Here is an 18,333-nt window from a genome sequence, read left to right as displayed (position 1 = left end):
GAGAAAGGGAAGCACAAACACAACATATGAGAGCAGGGACATCGGGAGATCTGTGAGAGGGAGGGGGCTTGGGGGGAGAAGGCGTGGGAAAGGGGGGGGGGGGGGGTGGGAGAAGTATAAAACACAAGGACACTGGAAGGACTTCCACGAGAGAAGTTGGTATTTCAAAAACGTGGATCTGGGGTGAAATTAGCGGGGGTAGAAAATATCAAGCTTTTGGATGGGGGAAGATAAGAGATGGTGGTGAACAACTGTTTTAAAGACCTGGAGGGAGGAGTGGGATTGAAGAGAGTGAGGGAGTTTGTTCCAGATGCGGGAGAAAAGAGGAATGAAGGAGTGAAGGTGAGCAGAGAGTCTTGATTTTGGCAGTTTAACCATAAGAGGGTTGCAGGCAGATCTTGTGCGACGTGTAGGAATATTTGGGGGACACAGCCCAGAGAGAGCTGGGGGAGCAAGGTGGGAGAGGTGTCGGCAGAAGACAGAAAGACCACCAACCTGCCTGCAGTGAGTGAGTGAAAGGCCCTCGGAGTTAGCTTCATCGCGGGAGATTCCAATGATTCTGAAAGCTTTGGTTTCAACAGCGTGAAGCCGAGCTAGGTGTGACGCAGGATGAAAGCCTTGAATGTGATGAGGAGCTCAGGTGTGCCAAGGAAGGACTTCGCACGACGGAGGATGCCCAGTCAGCGACTGGCTTTGGAGGCCAGATTGGAAATGTGGTTTTCCCAGGAATGATCATGGCAGATAGTAAGACCCAAAGGCTTGAGTGACAGAACTTCTTGGAGAGGATTGTTCAGAAAGTAGATGGGAGGGTTGTCCATTCGATCTTTTCGGAGAGACATAGTAAGAGTGTGAGATTTGTCAGGATTGAAAGACATGTTCCACTTGTATGACCAGTCTGTGATTTTGTCCAGGTCTGCAGAGAGTGAGGAGGCTGCAGACTGCCGATCTGAGGGATGAGGAATGGAGCAGCAGAGAGTGGAGTCACCAGCAAAGAGGAAAAGAGGATTTTCAAGAGAGTTAGAGAGATCATTGATATATATATATATAATAAATAACCACCTTTAGAGGCCATTTTTCCCCGCAAAGCAGGGGTTGGCCTTTTTCGGGGACCATGGTTGTTGTTGTTTTTGGGTCCCCTTTTGATGAAGACCAGAAAAAGCACAGGGCCCAGAACACTGCCTTGAGGAACTCCAGCCTGAATAGGAAGGGGAGATTAGAGAAACCCATTCAGGGCCACACGTTGACTACGACTAGAGAGGAAGTCCGCAAGCCATGCGTGGAGATTTCCATGGATACCATAGGAGGAGAGTTTGGTGAGCAGAGCGGGGTGCCAGACCGTATTGAAGGCACGTGATATGTCAAGGGAGACGGCTCTAATTTCCTGTTTGCTATTGAGGACCTCCATCCATTGTTGAGACAGCAGAAGCAGCATGTCCAGAGTAGAGTGACCTGGTCTGAAACCAAATTGATGGTCAGAGATCAAGCCATTGGAGAAGAGGAAAGATTTGATATCCGAAGCAATGATGGATTCCATGACTTTGCTGACAATTGGGAGAAGGCTGATTGGTCTGTGGTTGCAAGGATCTGTTTTTGCACCTTTTTTGTGCAAAGCGGTGATGCTGGCTGATTTCCAATCAGAAGGCAGATGACCTTGAGCAAAAGAGAGGGTGTAGAGAACAGGAGCAGCTGGGTACGACTGGGTACGGTGGGTACAGAGAGGGATGGGTTTGGGACACAAGATTTAGAGGCAAACACAGAGTTGAGGCATTCAGCTTTTTCACGAGCGGAGTCAGCTGTGTAGCCGTTTGACGTAAGGGAGGGGATGGAGGGGGAACAAACACCAGAAACATATTTGACCAGACGCCACCAGGATTTGGAAGAGGGAGACAAGTTTAAGAGTTCAGTCTTGAGAGAGGAGAGATATTGTTTCCTGGCTCTCCTGAGGGTGGACACACACTTGTTTCGGGCTTTGTGAAAGGAAATGAGATTTCCTTCCGTTGGATTTGCTTTCCAAGAGGCAAAGGCAAGTTGTTTCTGGGCAACTGCCTCACCACAAGATTCCGTGAACCATGGACCGGAGGAAGGGTATGACAACTGAAGACAAGATGGGATAAATCTGTGCATGAGAGAGAGCAATTTACTTTGGATGAATTCCCAGGATGAGTTGATTTCAGAGGCGATAGAGATGGGAGACCAGTCCAGATGATTGATGGCTGCTTGAAGACCATGCCAGTTGGCCTGAGTGAAATGCCAGACTCGTCGATGTTGAGGAGGCTCTCTGAGAATGGTCAGAGAGATGTCCACTTCAACAAGCACATGATCAGATTAGCCGATTGGAGCAGATGAAGAGCAGCAGACATTTGCAGGGAAGTTAGTCATAACCAAGTCTTGAAGAGAAGATGCTCCGTTGACTGAGATCCGGGTTGGGAAATTGTCAGACTGTATCAGTCCCATTGAGTCGCAGAAGTCCTTTGCTGAGGAGCCGTGGCTGGAGAGAGAGGTACCCACACCCAGCCAGTTGGCATGATGAGAGAAACCCATTCAGGGCCACACGTTGACTACGACTAGAGAGGAAGTCCGCAAGCCATGCGTGGAGATTTCCATGGATACCATAGGAGGAGAGTTTGGTGAGCAGAGTGGGGTGCCAGACCGTATAGAAGGCATGTGATATGTCAAGGGAGATGGCTCTAATTTCCTGTTTGCTATTGAAGACCCCCATCCATTGTTGAGACAGCAGAAGCAGCATGTCCAGAGTAGAGTGACCAGGTCTGAAACCAAATTGATGGTCAGAGATCAAGCCATTGGAGAAGAGGAAAGATTTGATATCCGAAGCAATGATGGATTCCATGACTTTGCTGATAATTGGGAGGAGGCTGATTGGTCTGTGGTTGCAAGGATCTGTTTTTGCACCTTTTTTGTGCAAAGTGGTGATGTTGGCTGATTTCCAAGCAGAAGGCAGATGACCTTGAGCAAAAGAGAGGGTGAAGAGAACAGGAGCAGCTGGGTACGACTGGGTCCGGTAGGTACAGAGAGGGATGGGTTTGGGACACATGATTTAGAGGCAAACACAGAGTTGAGGCATTCAGCTTTTTCACGTGCGGAGTCAGCTGTGCAGCCATTTGAGGTAAGGGAGGGGATGGAGGGGGATCAAACACCAGAAACATATTTGACCAGACGCCACCAGGATTTGGAAGAGGGAGACAAGTTTGAGAGTTCAGTCTTGAGAGAGGAGAGATATTGTTTCCTGGCTCTCCTGAGGGTGGACACACACTTGTTTCGGGCTTTGTGAAAGGAAATGAGATTTCCTTCCGTTGGATTTGCTTTCCAAGAGGCGAAGGCAAGTTGTTTCTGGGCAACTGCCTCACCACAAGATTCTGTGAACCATGGACTGGAGGAAGGGTATGACAACTGAAGACAAGATGGGATAAATCTGTGCATGAGAGAGAGCAATTTACTTTGGAAGAATTCCCAGGATGAGTTGATGTCAGAGGCGATAGAGATGGGAGACCATTCCAGATGATTGATGGCTGCTTGAAGACCGTGCCAGTTGGCCTGAGTGAAATGCCAGACTCGTCAACGCTGAGGAGGCTCTCTGAGAATGGTCAGAGAGATGTCCACTTTCACAAGCACATGATCAGATGAGCCAATTGGAGCAGAAGAAGAGCAGCAGACATTTGCAGGGAAGTTAGTCATAACCAAGTCTAGAAGAGAAGATGCTCCGTTGACTGAGATCCGGGTTGGGAAATTGTCAGATTGTATCAGTCCCATTGAGTTGCAGAAGTCCTTTGCTGAGGAGCCATGGCTGGTGAGAGAGGTACCCACACCCAGCCAGCTGGCATGATGACAGTTGAAATCACCACATATGAGGAAGAGAAAGTTGGCATGAGTAGATAGAAGTTGGTCCATATTATCAGACAGCGAGATGTAGATGGAGTCATCGCTGTTTGGTGGACGGTACAACACACATATGAACAAAAGGAGGGAGCGAAGGGTAAGCCGTAGCCCGAGGCACTCCTGGGGGAGAGGTGGAGAGAGGGAAGTGCAGGGCGAGTGAGGAAGAGAGTCTTTGATAAAGATAGCAACCCCACCTCCAGGACGAGGCTCAGGTCTATCATACCGGAGGAGGGAGTAACCCGGGAGAGTTATTAAGGAATTAGAGACATCCTGAAGGAGGAAAGTTTCTGTTAAGCAGATCAAGTCTGGTTTGTCAGAAGCAACCTGTATGGAGAGATCAATCAAGTTTGGGCGAAGGCCCCGGATGTTTGAGGTTCACACCGTTAATGAAGTGGAAGGGGGAGCATCGGATGCAGAACATGGGGGGGGGGGGGGGTGTGAGGGGTAGGGTAAGATGTAGAAGAGGAGGAAGAGGTAGGGAGAGCTGTTGAAAGTGTGTCAGCGATTTCCGAATAGCTTGGAGAAAGGGAAGGATGGGGCGGACCAAAGGTTTGATGGTGATTGGGTTTGGCACAGTGAGGTGTTATTTGAGGGGGGTGGAGGAGGGCAGAGCGAGGAAGAAGGTTGGGGGAGATGGAGGTGAGAGTTGGAAGGGGGAAGAAGCGGGGAGGACGCTTTGAGGAGGAGGGGTGAGAGGGGGGAAAAGGAAAAAAAAATGAGGGTGGGGAGATTATGAGGGGAGGAGTTAGGGGGGAGTTTGGGAGGGAAGGGGCATGGGGGGCATTTGAAAGGGATGGGAGATGGGGGAGATTTGGAGGGGAGGGGTGGGGGGAGTTTAGGAGGGGAGGGGTGAGGGGGAGTCTAGGAGGGGAGGGGTGAGGGGGGAGTTTAGTCAGGAAGGGGCAAGGGGGGAGATTTGAAAGGGATGGATGATGGGGATAGATTTGGAGGGGAGGGGTGAGTTTGGGTTTTAGAATGTGTTGTACGATTAATGGGAAATGAACATTTATTGCAAAATGAGTTTCTTGTGACCTTCGAGGGGGGGGGGGGGGGGGGTTGAAGTGCAGGTGAGTTTAGGGAATGTAGAAAGGAGGAGCTGTAAGAGATGGAATTTTTTTTTGCAATGAATGGATTTGGTGAGCAAGTCGAAACAACCTTTTTAAGAAGAAGAAGAAAAAAGTGTTATAATATATGACAGAATACTGTCGTGCGAATACCCTCCGGTTAATACCAGGGCTCGCGAATGACCAAACGGCTTTAATTGAGGCGACGACCAATTACGGATTTTGCTCTGGAACGCGGGAGGAAGAAGTGAAGAGGAAGAGGCGGAAGCGCTTACCGGTAGTGATCCAACCGCAGCTCCGATCCTGCAGGAGAATTAACTCAAAACGGACACAATATTTTCAATGGAAAGGGAAAATTTCCAGGGTTTATTTACAAGGAATCGCGGGACAAGGAAATATGCACCGGTAATAAAATGTCCTAAATCGGGATCCCGCACACCGACTTCCAAATACGAGACAGGGGAATGAATTGCAAAAATAACTGTCCGTCGTGTACGTGTGAAATGTGGTGCGTCTTAACTGTCTGCAGTCTTGTCCACCGTCCAACGCGGCTCCAAGCTCCGGCGCGAGGAAACCCTCCGTCCGCTTTGCCCACGCGCTCTGCCAGGCCCGAGCCAACGCCCCACTCCAAGGTTCCTCGTCGACCGCCCATGAGGTCCGTTCGCTCACAGCACCAAAAGCACCGAGAAGGACCGAGCACCGCTCCAAGCACCAACGCAGGGCCAGCGATCTCCACATGAGGTCGATCTCCAACACGAGGCATAAAGAGACAGGAACGGAAAGAGCGCGGGAGGAAGGAAGGACACGAATCAGCCCAGGCCAGCAGAGAAGAGAGTGCAATCCTGGCGAGCCGGCAGTTTTACTGCTCGCCCTGTGACGTCAGGCCTTTCTTTCTCCAACCAGAGCCTCGTCTCTCGACCTCTAGAACGTTCGCACTTGCTGGCTTTCTCCCATTTGTCGAGTGCCTCCCGCTCCAACCAATCACCCACTCCCTGAGCGTGGCTATCATGCCATGAGGCTGGTTGCTAGGCCAGCTGGTGGTGTGGCTGGTTGCGGCCCCATTGGCGGTGCCCCGGCCTGGCTTCCTGCCCGTTTTCCAAAGTCGTTGTGGTAAGGGAGGGGATTTATTTAATGAGTGCACTAAGGACCTATCTAAGTGTTTAAATTAGTGCGTTGCCATAAGGGACACAGGTTTTAAGACAAAGGGGACGACCAACAAAGGAATCTTATCCATAATCCCTGTACTATTTAGCACGCCCTGCTCCCTCGTAGCGGGGACACCAATACCGCTTATACCGACAAACCGGGCTAATCATAGAACTTATTACAGGTAGATTCCCTATCACGACAGTCGGATACCTACCTATACAGATCTATCTGGCTCTAGATATCACTCTACCCCCCTGACATAACAATGCAGCACTTCAGGGGAAAGTTTAAATATTTTAAAATTGAACAGTGAAAACTATCTGGGGAATGGGGTGAAAATGGGGGTGAAATGGGGGTGAAACACGTGGACGAAGAACGAACGAACGAACGAAAAGAACAAAGAAGGAAATGTTTTTTTGTTTGTTTGTTTGTTTTTTAGCGAAGCTTTTAAACAAGGAAGTATGGAGTGAAAAGACAGGGAAAAAACTGAGAGAACGAAAGTAAATGGACCACAATCGACCGCTGAGAGAAAACAAAGCCTCAAGGTAGGAACCTTAAAGAACTAGGCCGCAAATAACGCGGCACGAAATACTCGACTATTTTATACGGTATGAAAGATTAACACCGAGAATCTTCCTAGGGACACACTACACGTACACACACAACAACAACAACAACAACAACAACAACAACAACATGCATTTTAAGGCCATTTTCCCTGCTAGAGCGGGGGTTAGCCTTGCGGTCCCCATGACAATCTTCTCCATTTTGCCCTATTTTCTGCATCTCTCCTTGTTAACCCCCTTGCCCGCATTTCTTCTTCCACCATCTTTAGCCAAGTCTTTCTCGGTCTTCCCAGTCCTCTACTTCCTTCTACATTAACTTCCATCACTCTTCTCAACCAGTCACTTTCATCCTTCCTCAACACATGACCAAACCATCTCAACCTGTTCCTCTTCACAGCATCAATCACAGGCAATATTCCCATCATCTTTCGCAATTCATCATTTGTATTCCTCTCTCTCAACGATACTCCGCACATCCATCGAACCATTCGCATTTCCACCCTTTCCAGCCTTCGTTGCTGCTCTACGTTCATTACACATGTCTCGCTCCCATAAATCATAACACTTCTCACACATGCAGCATACACCTTTCCCTTCAGCTTCAGCGACACTCTCCTCCTCATCAGCATGCCACTCAGTTCCCGAAACTTCTTCCATGCACATCTCACTCGAGCAACCGTTGCCGAGTCTGATCCACCTTCTCCATTCAGCATGTCTCCGAGGTAGCAAAATGTTTTCACACCTTCCAGCTTCACGCCGTCTCCAAGATCCAACTCAACATTTCCTCCATCTGCAGCTCCCTCTGTGCACACCTTACATTTGAATGTAGCTGCCACACTGGTAAATGACCCTCTCAGACCACTACATTTTTGATGAACCCACTCAGCGCACATTGTACATTGAATGGAGTTCACTCCGACACCCTTCCTGCACACAGAACACGGCCACTTCCCAGTTTTTCCACCTCACCACATGCTTTACCACTTGCCATCACCTTCGTCTTTCCGATATTCACCTTCAGACCTTTTGTCTCCATACATTCCTTCCACTTGTTCATCTTTTCCTTCAGTCCATCCATACTTTCCGCAATCAACACCAGATCATCTGCATACAACAACTCCCACGGTAAACCCTCCTTTACGTTCTGAGCCAGCACCTCCATCACAGCTACAAATAGTAGTTGACTTAGTACCGACCCCTGATGCACTCCCACCTTCACCTCAAACTCACCACTGTTCCCGTCCTTCGTCCTTACAGCTGTGCGCGCTCTTTTGTACATTGCCATCACTACTCTGATCAACCATTCCTCCACTCCTAACTTCCTCAATGCCCATGTCAATACTTTGCGTGGAACCCTATCGAATGCTTTCTCCAGATCAACAAACCCAAAAAACAACTTCTTCCTCTTATCCATGTACTTCTCCTGCAACTGCCTCACAATGAAAAGCGCATCTGTCATGCCTCTTCCTGGCATAAATCCAAACTGCATTTCGTCGATCTTCACTTTCTTCCTTATCCTCCTCTCCAACACCCTTTCCAATACCTTCATCCCATGCTCCAATAACTTTATCGCTCGGTACGAGCCACACTCCAGAGGGTCACCTTTCCCCTTGTATAGAGGGACGAGGGTACTCAGTTCCCAATCCACTGGAATGCGGCCTTCTTTCACCACCAGATTACAGATCTCTGTCATTCTCTTCACACCCCAACTTCCTGCTGCCTTCAACATATCTCCCACAATTCCCGTCGGCCCTCCCGCTTTTCTACTCTTCATTGCTTTTATCGCTTCCTCAACTTCCTTCTCAGTTATCTTCTCTGCTGGTCCTAAAACTGGGTTACTCTCTATGTTGCCATCCCATTCATTCTCTGTATTCAACAGCATTTCCATATATCTTTTCCATCTTCCTTTAATTCCATCTGGGTCGACAACGATTTGTCCCACTTCATCCTTCAAGCAACTCACCCCCATCACATCACACCTCTCTTTCGCTATGTGCTTTGCAATCCTGAATACTGCTTTCTGACCCTCTTCCGAATCCAAGCGTTCTCCGAACATTTTCCTACATGCTTCCTGCGCCTTTGCTACCTCTTTCTTTGCAGCCTTCCTGGCTGCCTTATAACTTTCATGCTCTGCTGTTTCTGCTCCCGTACCCTTCGCCTTCTGCCACTCCTTGAACTTCTTCCTCTTCTCGTCAATCCTCTTTCCAACTTCAACGTCCCACCACCATGTTTCCGAGTGCCTCGGTGGTCCTTTTGTCCATCCACATACCTCACCAACGGATCCCAACAGACTAGCTTTCATTGACATCCAACTACTTTCAAGCTCAACCACATCATCCTCTACCCTACTCAGCCTCTCTTTTAATGCCTCCCTTACTGTCACCTCTTTCAACCTCCACACCTTCATTCTCGGTTGGTACTTCACCCGCCGAGCTCTCCCCGCACCTTTCACCCTTATGTCGCAGACAACCAAGTGGTGCTGTGAAACAGCCTCCTCCCCCGGGATCACCTTTGTGTCCCGGAGGTGCCCCCTATCTCGCCTACGCACCATCAGGTAGTCAACGGTTGTCGTCGACCCACCTGACGTGTATGTAACAAGCTTATTATCCTCTTTCTGGAACTGAGTGTTACAAATCAACAAATCAGCTCCATCAGCAAACTCCAAAATCCTTTCACCTTCTCCATTTCTCACACCATATCCGTAACCCCCATGAACTCCCTCAAAACCATCCATACTCCTTCCCACATGTCCATTCAGGTCTCCTCCCACCACAACAACTTCCTCATCTTTCACGTTTTCCATCAGCTTCTCTATCGCACACCAGAACTTGGCCTTCTCTTCATCGCTTCGACCAACCTGCGGAGCATATCCCGAGATGACGTTCACCAAGAGCTTTCCAATCATCATTTTCACCATCATCAACCTATCACTCACTCTAGTCACACTCACCACACTGTCTACAAACTCCTCAGAAAACAGGACACCAACACCATTCACGCCCTCCGGGCACCCTTGCCACACAAACTTGTATTTCTGTCCCTGCCTACCCTTCACCATTCTCACACCACTTCCCTTCCATCTCGTCTCTTGCACACAACATATGTCCACTCTTCTTCTGACCAATACTTCCACCACTTCTCCTGATCTCCCTGTCATTGTCCCTACATTCCATGTCCCAAACCTCAGAAACCGATCTCCACTTCGGGCTGCACCCTGCCCATATATCGTCTTTTCGAAGCTGCTCCATGCGCTCACGCTTTCGAAGCTAAGTGATATTTCTCAATTGTGTTTTTGTCGAGACTGTATCTATCTTTCGGTGTATGTACCGAAAGCGTATCTTTTGGAAAATTTTCGGTGCTAATTTTTCGTACATGTATACACAATCGTCGGTTAATGGTATCGAGTATTCTGCGGCCTAGTACTAGTAGGCTTAGACTACCGTACCGTCTCCGACCTTGTGGTTTGTTTTTCTCTCAGCGATTCGTCGAATGCGCTGAAATTATTTTCGTTCTCTGTTTCGTACCAGTCGTTCACCCCGTACCTCCTTGTTTAATATCTGTACTCACAAAAAAAAAAAAAACCCCCCAAAAAAACATTTCCTTCCCAGGTCTTATTCGTTTATTTGTTGTTCTTTTTGTTCGTTCGTTCTTCGTTCGCGATCACGCGGTTAGAAATGTATAATCTCTCCCCTGAACAACTATTTTCTCTCATATATTATAACACCCTTTTCTTCTTTTCCTACAAAAGGATGCTTTCGTCTTGCTCACCAAATCTATTCATTCCAAAAAATATATATAATACCATCTCTTACAGTTCCTCCTTTCTACATTCCCTAAACTATCCAGAACTCCATCCCTCCTCCAGTGTCCTCAAACGTATTTTTGACTCGAAGGTCTCAAACTCATTTTGCAAAAAATGTTAGTTTCCCATGAATCGTACACTTTTCAAAATCCAATCTCACCCCTCCCCTCAAAATCCTCCCCATCACCCATCCCTTTCAAATCTCCCCCCTTGCCCCTTCCCTCCCCTCCCTCCTAAACTCCTCCCACACCCCTCCCCTCCGAAACTCTCCTTCGCTCCTCCCCTCCTAGACTCCCCTCTCACCCCTCCTCCTCAAAGCAGCCTCCCTGCTTCTTCCTCCTTCCAACTTTCACCTTCATCTCCCCAAATCTTCTGCCTTGCTCTTCCCCCTCCTCAAATAACACCTCACTGTGCCTCACCCAATCTCCATCAAACCTTTTGTCCGCCCCATTCTTCCCTTTCTCCAAGCTATTCTGAAATCTCTGACACACCTTCAACAGCTCTCCCTACCTCTTCCTCCTCTTCCACATCTTACCCTACCCCCCCCCCCCCCTGTTCTGGACCCGATGCTCCCCCTTCCTCTTCATTAACAGTATGGACCTCAAACATCCGGGGCCTTCGCTCAAACTTGACTGACCTCTCCATACAGGTTGCTTCTGACAAACCAGATGTGATCTGCTTAACATAAACTTTCCTCCTTCATGATGTCTCTGATGCCTTGGTATCTCTCCCAGGTTACTCCCTCCTCCGGTAAGATAGACCTGAGCCTCGTCCTGGAGGTGGGGTTGCTATCTTTATAAAAAACTCTCTTCCTCACTCGCCCTCCACTGCCCTCTCTCCACCTCACCCCCAGGAATACCTTTGGCTACGGCTTCCCCTTCGCTCCCACCTTTTGTTCATATGTGTGTTGTACCGTCCACCAATCAGCGATGACTCCATCTACATCTCACTGTCTGATAATATGGACCAACTTCTATCTACCCATCCCAACTCTCTCTTCCTCATATGTGGTGATTTCAATTGTCACCATGCCAGTTGGCTGGGTGTGGGTACCTCTCCCACCAGCCATGGCTCTTCAGCAAAGGACTTCTGCGACTCACTGGGACTCACTGATCTTGATCATGTGCTTGTCAAAGTGGACATCTCTCTGACCATTCTCAGAGAGCCTCCTCAGTGTCGACGAGTCTGGCATTTCACTCAGGCCAACTGGCACGGTCTTCAAGCAGCCATCAATCATCTGGATTGGTCTCCCATCTCTACCGCCTCTGACATCAACTCATCCTGGGAATTCTTTCAAAGTAAATTGCTCTCTCTCATGCACAGATTTATACCATCTCGTCTTCAGTTGTCATACCCTTCCTCCCGTCCATGGTACACGGAATCTTGTGGTGAGGCTGTTGCCCTGAAACAACTTGCTTTCGTCTCCTGGAAAGCAAATCTAACGGAAGGAAATCTCATTTCCTTTCACAAAGCCCGAAACAAGTGTGTGTCCACCCTCAGGAGAGCCAGGAAACAATATCTCACCATTCTCAAGACCGAACTCTCTTATCTGTCTCCCTCTTCCAAATCCTGGTGGCGTCTGGTCAAATCTATTTCTGGTGTTTGTTCCCCCTCCATCCCCTCCCTCACCTCAAACGGCTTAACGGCTGACTCCGCACGTGAAAAAGCTGAATGCCTCAACTCTGTGTTTGCCTCTAAATCTTGTGTCCCAAACCCATCCCTCTCTGTACCCACCGTACCCAGTCGTACCCAGCTGCTCCTGGACTCTGTGTCCTTTCCTCCTGACAAGGTGGAAAAGTTTCTGTCAACCCTCGACTCTGATTCTGCAACTGGTCCTGACGGCATCAGCCCACGGGTCCTAAAATCATGTTCTTCTGCTCTTTCACTCCCTCTTTCTGTTCTCTTCACCCTCTCTTTTGCTCAAGGTCATCTGCCATCTGCTTGGAAATCAGCCAACATCACCGCTTTGCACAAAAAAGGTGCAGAAACAGATCCCAGCAACTACAGACCAATCAGCCTTCTCCCAATTATCAGCAAAGTCATGGAATCCATCATTGCTTCAGATATTAAATCTTTCCTCTTCTCCAATGGCTTGATCTCTGATCATCAATTTGGTTTCAGACCTGGTCACTCTACTCTGGACATGCTGCTTCTGCTTTCTCAACAATGGATGGAGGTCCTCAACGCCAAACAGGAAATTAGAGCTGTCTCCCTTGACATTTCACGTGCCTTCGATACGGTCTGGCACCCTGCGCTGCTCTCCAAACTCTCCTCCTTTGGTATCCATGGAAATCTCCACGCATGGCTGGCGGACTTCCTCTCTGGTCGTAGTCAACGTGTGGCCCTGAATGGGTTTCTCTCATCTCCTCTTCCTGTTCAGGCTGGAGTTCCCCAAGGTAGTGTTCTGGGTCCTGTGCTTTTTCTGGTCTTCATCAATGATCTCTCTGACTCTCTTGAAAATCCTCTCTATCTCTTTGCTGACGACTCTACTCTCTGTCGCTCCATTCCTCATACCTCAGATCGGCAGTCTGCAGCCTCCTCACTCTCTGCAGACCTGGACAAAATCACAGACTGGTCAAACAAGTGGAACATGTCTTTCAATCCTGACAAATCTCACACTCTTACAATGTCTCTCCGAAAGGACCGACTGGACAACCCTCCCATCTACTTTCTCAACAATCCTCTCCAAGAAGTTCTGTCGTTCAAGCTTTTGGGTCTCACTATCTGCCATGATCTTTCTTGGGAAAACCACATTTCCAAGCTGGCCTCCAAAGCCAGTCGCCGACTGGGCATCCTCCGTCGTGCGAATTCCTTCCTTGGCACACCTGAGCTCCTCACCACATACAAGGCTTTCATCCGCAGCTCAATGGAATACTGTTCCCCCCTCTGGGCTGGTGCTCCTGCCTCACACCTTGCTCGGCTTCACGCTGTTGAGGCCAAAGCTTTCAGAATCATTGGAATCTCCTGCGATGTAGTCAACGCCGAGGGCCTTTCACTCACTCACCGCAGGCAGGTTGGTGGTCTTTCTGTCTTCTACCGACTCCTCTCCGGCCTTGCTCCCCCAGCTCTCTCTGTGCTCTGTCCCCCCAATATTCCTTCAGGTCGCACAAGATCTGCCTGGAACCCTCTTATGGTTAAACTGCCAAAGTCTAGGCTCTCTGCTCACCTTCACTCTTTCATTCCCCTTTTCTCCCGCCTCTGGAACAAACTCCCCCACTCCCTTCAATCCCACTCCTCCCTCCAGGTCTTTAAAACAGCTGTTCACCACCATCTCTTATCGTCCCCCATCAAAAACCTTGATCTTTTCTACCCCCGGTAATTCACCCCAGAGTCCTTGCAGTGTTCATATGTTTTAATCCTCTCCCACCTCCCCCCAAGTCCTCCCGATGTCCCTGCTCTCAAATGTTGTGTTTGTGTCCTTCCCCCTCTTCCCCCTCTCTTTTGTGTCCTTCCCCCTCTCTCCCCATCTTGTCTGCCGCTCCCCTTGTTTTTTGTGTTTTGTGTGTCGGTTTGTCTTTTTGTGTGATTAATGTTAGCTCTTTCACGAGCCTCGATCTTGTATACAAAAAAAAAAAAAAAAAAAAAAAAATATGTACTTGTAATTGTCATGGTTCTCTTTTTGAGGCAATGTTTTTATGGCCGGATGCCCTTCCTGACGCCAACCCACACATAAGATACACGTACACACACATAAGATAAATACAGTTTCGACAAAAATACAATTGTGAACCATTACTTAACTTCAAGTGTGCGTGAAGAGCGTGTACAGCTTCCAAAAACCGTGACCTCCCCGGCAAGATCTCGCGAGATCCCTTGAATTGAATCCCATTGAGTATCTGTGGAAACACTTGAAGATTGCTCTTCACCAACACTCCACATCCAACTTGAGAGAGCTTGATCAAATCTTCAAGGAAAAATGGGAGAAACTCCCCAAATCCAGATGTGCAAAGCTGACACAAACATACCCAAGAATACTCGAAGCTGTAATCGCTGCCAAAGGCGCTTTTACAAAGTATTGACTCAGGGGGTTGAACACTTGTGCAAATTAGATATTTCTGTACTTTATTTTTTTATTACTTTGTAAAATCAAAGGAGAGCTGTACACACTTTGATCAAAAGGTCAAAGGATCAATGTATAAATTCCTCAATTTTCATCCAATTGCCCTGAAATTTTCAGAATTTGCACACTGGGTCAATGAATTGAATTTGCTATGAAAAGCCCGAAGCCGGTTTTTTTTTTTGGTTTTTTTTTAGTTCACATGGTCAAGGATGCATAAAATCGGCAATTTTCATCTGATTGACTTGATGAAATATGAACAGAATTTGCTTGTTGCACCATTGAATTGTTTCACCAATAAAATGCTGGGGAAGCCGATTGTTTTGAGGTGAAAAGGTCAGTCACAAAATCGTCGATATCCATCTGATTGACAAAATTTAAGGAGCGTTTACATATTGAGTCACTGAATCATATTGCTTTTGATGACTAAAGGGTAAGGTTGCATAAAATCGTCAATTTTTTTTTTTTGCTTTTTTATTTTGCTGTTTTAGCATACAGGAGAGGAAGTCCGAATACAAAGCAGACGCGGACGGTCTTTGCATCATCAGATGCTCTCTAGTTTATTTTTAGAATGATGTGTTTTTCTTTCATTCCAACAAACCTCCATGTTTTTCTAATAATTATCAGATTGTTTTAGAAAATGTTGGACATTTGAGAAATTGGACATTTGAGATGGACTTTAGCTATCCACATTGTACTTAGAAGGAATGAAGATAATTTGTGTGAAAACTTTGAATAACCCGTTATTAACAAATTCAAATTCATCTCTGTAATTTGTTGTTGCCCCTCAACCCCTCCTCAGGCAGTGAAACTGAGCATACTCAGAAGAATTCTGACACAAGTGTTCCAGGCTGCAGTCCTAATGTCCAAGTCAGACCTCGCTCGGAAAAGCAAGAACAGCAGCCATGCAACAAGAAACCTAAACACAGCTTTCATCACACGAGAACTGGTTATGCTGATGAGTTGAATGAGCATGGCGAAAAATCCAGGATTGCTCAGAAGTCATCCCATACATCAAAGTGTTTGCAAGGAAATCTGAAAAGATACCTGGTGGGAAAACCCTACAGGTGCAAATTTTGCATCAAATCATTTTCACAATCAAGTCTTTTGAAACAGCACATGCATATTCACACAGGAGAAAGGCCTTACAAGTGCATTGTTTGCAACAAGACATTCACGCAGTCGGGCCATTTGTATTGTCATCTTAGAATTCATACAGGAGAGAAGCCACACAAGTGCACAATCTGTACCAAGACATTCACACAGTCAAGCAATTTGCATTCTCATATAAGAGTTCATACCGGAGAAAAGCCTTACAAGTGCATCGTTTGCAACAAGACATTCACGCAGTCGGGCCATTTGCATTGTCATGTTAGAACTCACACAGGAGAGAAGATTCACAAGTGCACAATCTGTTCCAAGACATTCACACGATCAAACAATTTGTCTTCTCACATTAGAGTTCATACTGAAGAGAGGCCTTACAAGTGCACAATGTGTGAGGAGTCTTTTTCAAAATCCTCTCATTTAACATCTCATGTTAGAATGCATACAGGAGAAATATCCGACAATTGCACTATCGGCAAAAAGGCACTTTTACATGCGAATAATTTGAAACAGCACGTTGGGATCCATAAAAGTGCAGAGAGGCCGCACAAGTGCACTTTCCGTAACAAGACATTCACACGGTCAAGTAATTTTCATTCTCATATTAGAAATCATACCAGAAAATGGCCTTACAAATGCACAACCTCTAACAAGTTTTTTCGGAATCATCTCGTTTGACATTTCACATCAGAAGCCATACAGGAGAAAAGGAGCACAGGAGCAATAGTCATAGGGGGGAGCACTAGTTTAGAAAGGTGGCATAACATTAGCTTTAAAGGTGATGGGATTAATATTTATTTTATTTTACATATGGACACAAATATTGCGACACACACACACAATACACACAAAATGGAGGTGGATACTTTGAGACCAGGTAGGTCTCCGATCCCTCTCCTGAAACCCACTCACGTGTGGAGATAGCAGCCAACAGCAACTTGCACACACACACAGACACATATATATGAACCACCTTTGGAGGCCATTTTTTCCCGCAGTGCGGGGGTTGGCCTTTTTCGGGCACCTTGGTCCCCTTTTTGAAGCAATGTTTTATGGCCGGATGCCTTTCCTGGCGCCAACCCTGTTAGTCGCCTCTTGCGACACACAGGGAATTACCAGTGAACTGGTACTCAATTTGCCGACCTCGGAAGGATGACAGGCTGAGTCAACCCCCCTGGCGTTAATTCAGCGATCGACCGGGATTCGAACCCAGGATCCCAAGCCGGCATCCTAACCACTAAGCCAACACCAGGCTCTCTCTCTCTCTCTCTCTCTCTCTCTCTCTCTCTCTCTCTCTCTCTCTCTCTCTCACTCTCACTCTCACTCTCACTCTCACTCTCACTCTCACTCTCACTCTCACTCTCACTCTCACTCTCACTCTCTCTCCCACTCTCTCCCACTCTCTCCCACTCTCTCCCACTCTCTCCCTCTCTCTCACTCACTCACTCACTCACTCACACACACACACACACATATATATATATATACACACACACACATACATGGCTCAGATCATGGGTACACTCACTATACAGTCCTCAAAAGCATGTCATGATTATTTGGAAATTTAGCTCCCTGAAGGTTAGTAATCTTTTTGACTGTAAAGTTAACACTGAGGAAGCTCACAGAACCATAAATTAAGACTGTACTGCTTTTATATTTACCTGGCATGATTTAGATCATGAAAAAAGGCCCATTTTTTGATGCTCAAATGTTACATGAGAAGTACATGCATTTTTGTTGTGCCACTGTCAGTATTATATTGCTTTTCTTGTTTCATTTTGATATTAAAAACGAAAGAATGAAGTCTTATCTAGGTGTCCATTATGTTTGATTCATTAATCCTACTTGGAAAATATTATTGTCGAGTGAATATTTGTGTACGTACATAACGCTTCGTGTCCGCACGTGAAGAACATTTTGAAGAATGGAATTTCATGTAAATATGAACTTAAAATTGACAACTATATAATTGTATCAGATAATCGCTAAACAATACCATAGTGTTGAGATTTTCACCTATGGAAATCGAAACACGATTTTTCTGACGAAAATATAATCGAGCAAGTTTTCGTGTCAGGCCCGTTATGTACGTACACTTCGATTTAATTGCGCCAGCGGAAGTGAAAATTCGTAAATAGCACTGATAAATGAAAGGTGAGTGCGTTTACCAAGTATGCACGATGTCAACTCGCATGCTTCGTTTTCCGCACGTCTCCCAAGCCGTCAAGTTTCTTCGTGTCCGCCATTGTCGTCTCGCGTTATGTACGTATTTTGGAGTGTGTCAACGAAAGCCACGTCAGCAGTCTCTTCGATTTCGATCCATAAGTAGCGGTTTCACTCTTAGATATTCACTAAGGTAAGACTATTACGTCTATAAATATTTATAAGAAAGTTTGATGCAGATTAAAATGATATAACCCGAAAGAATTTGACATTTTGTGCTCTCACAAGCTAGCTTGGTCTCGCTGTTGTGTGATCAACTGATCATCGACATGCCGGCTGTTCGTGTCCCAGTTATGTTCGTTTTATTGCGGCCGGTAAACGAACCACGCAAACGAAACTTCGTTAAATTTGTACTCTTATTTTGGTTTAATTTAATTTAAAATTGTAATCAGTTCATTTGTTTTTTCAAGAAATGGTACCTGGCGAGTTTCTGCAAAAATGTTTACGTACATAACACAGACGCCGTTG

The 18,333-nt window shown here is 46.8% G+C and overlaps 1 protein-coding gene across 1 annotated transcript in view; it reads left to right on the top strand.

The window, feature by feature from the left end:
* Positions 1-17,445, top strand: part of LOC137419138 (uncharacterized) — a 40,861-nt gene extending 23,416 nt beyond the window's left edge. The window contains exon 5 of the mRNA XM_068105314.2: positions 15,335-17,445. Within this exon, the coding sequence (XP_067961415.2) occupies positions 15,335-16,317 (983 nt within the window). The 3' untranslated portion in view covers positions 16,318-17,445. The remainder of the gene's footprint in view (positions 1-15,334) is intronic.
* Positions 17,446-18,333: the final 888 nt, after the last annotated feature.

Source organism: Myxine glutinosa, chromosome 1 (genome assembly GCF_964187855.1).
Source record: "Myxine glutinosa chromosome 1, kmMyxGlut1.1, whole genome shotgun sequence".
Classification (NCBI taxonomy): Eukaryota; Metazoa; Chordata; class Myxini; order Myxiniformes; family Myxinidae; genus Myxine; species Myxine glutinosa.
The sequence above is the reverse complement of the archived record's forward strand: the minus strand, read 5'-3'. Positions and strand labels throughout refer to the sequence as shown.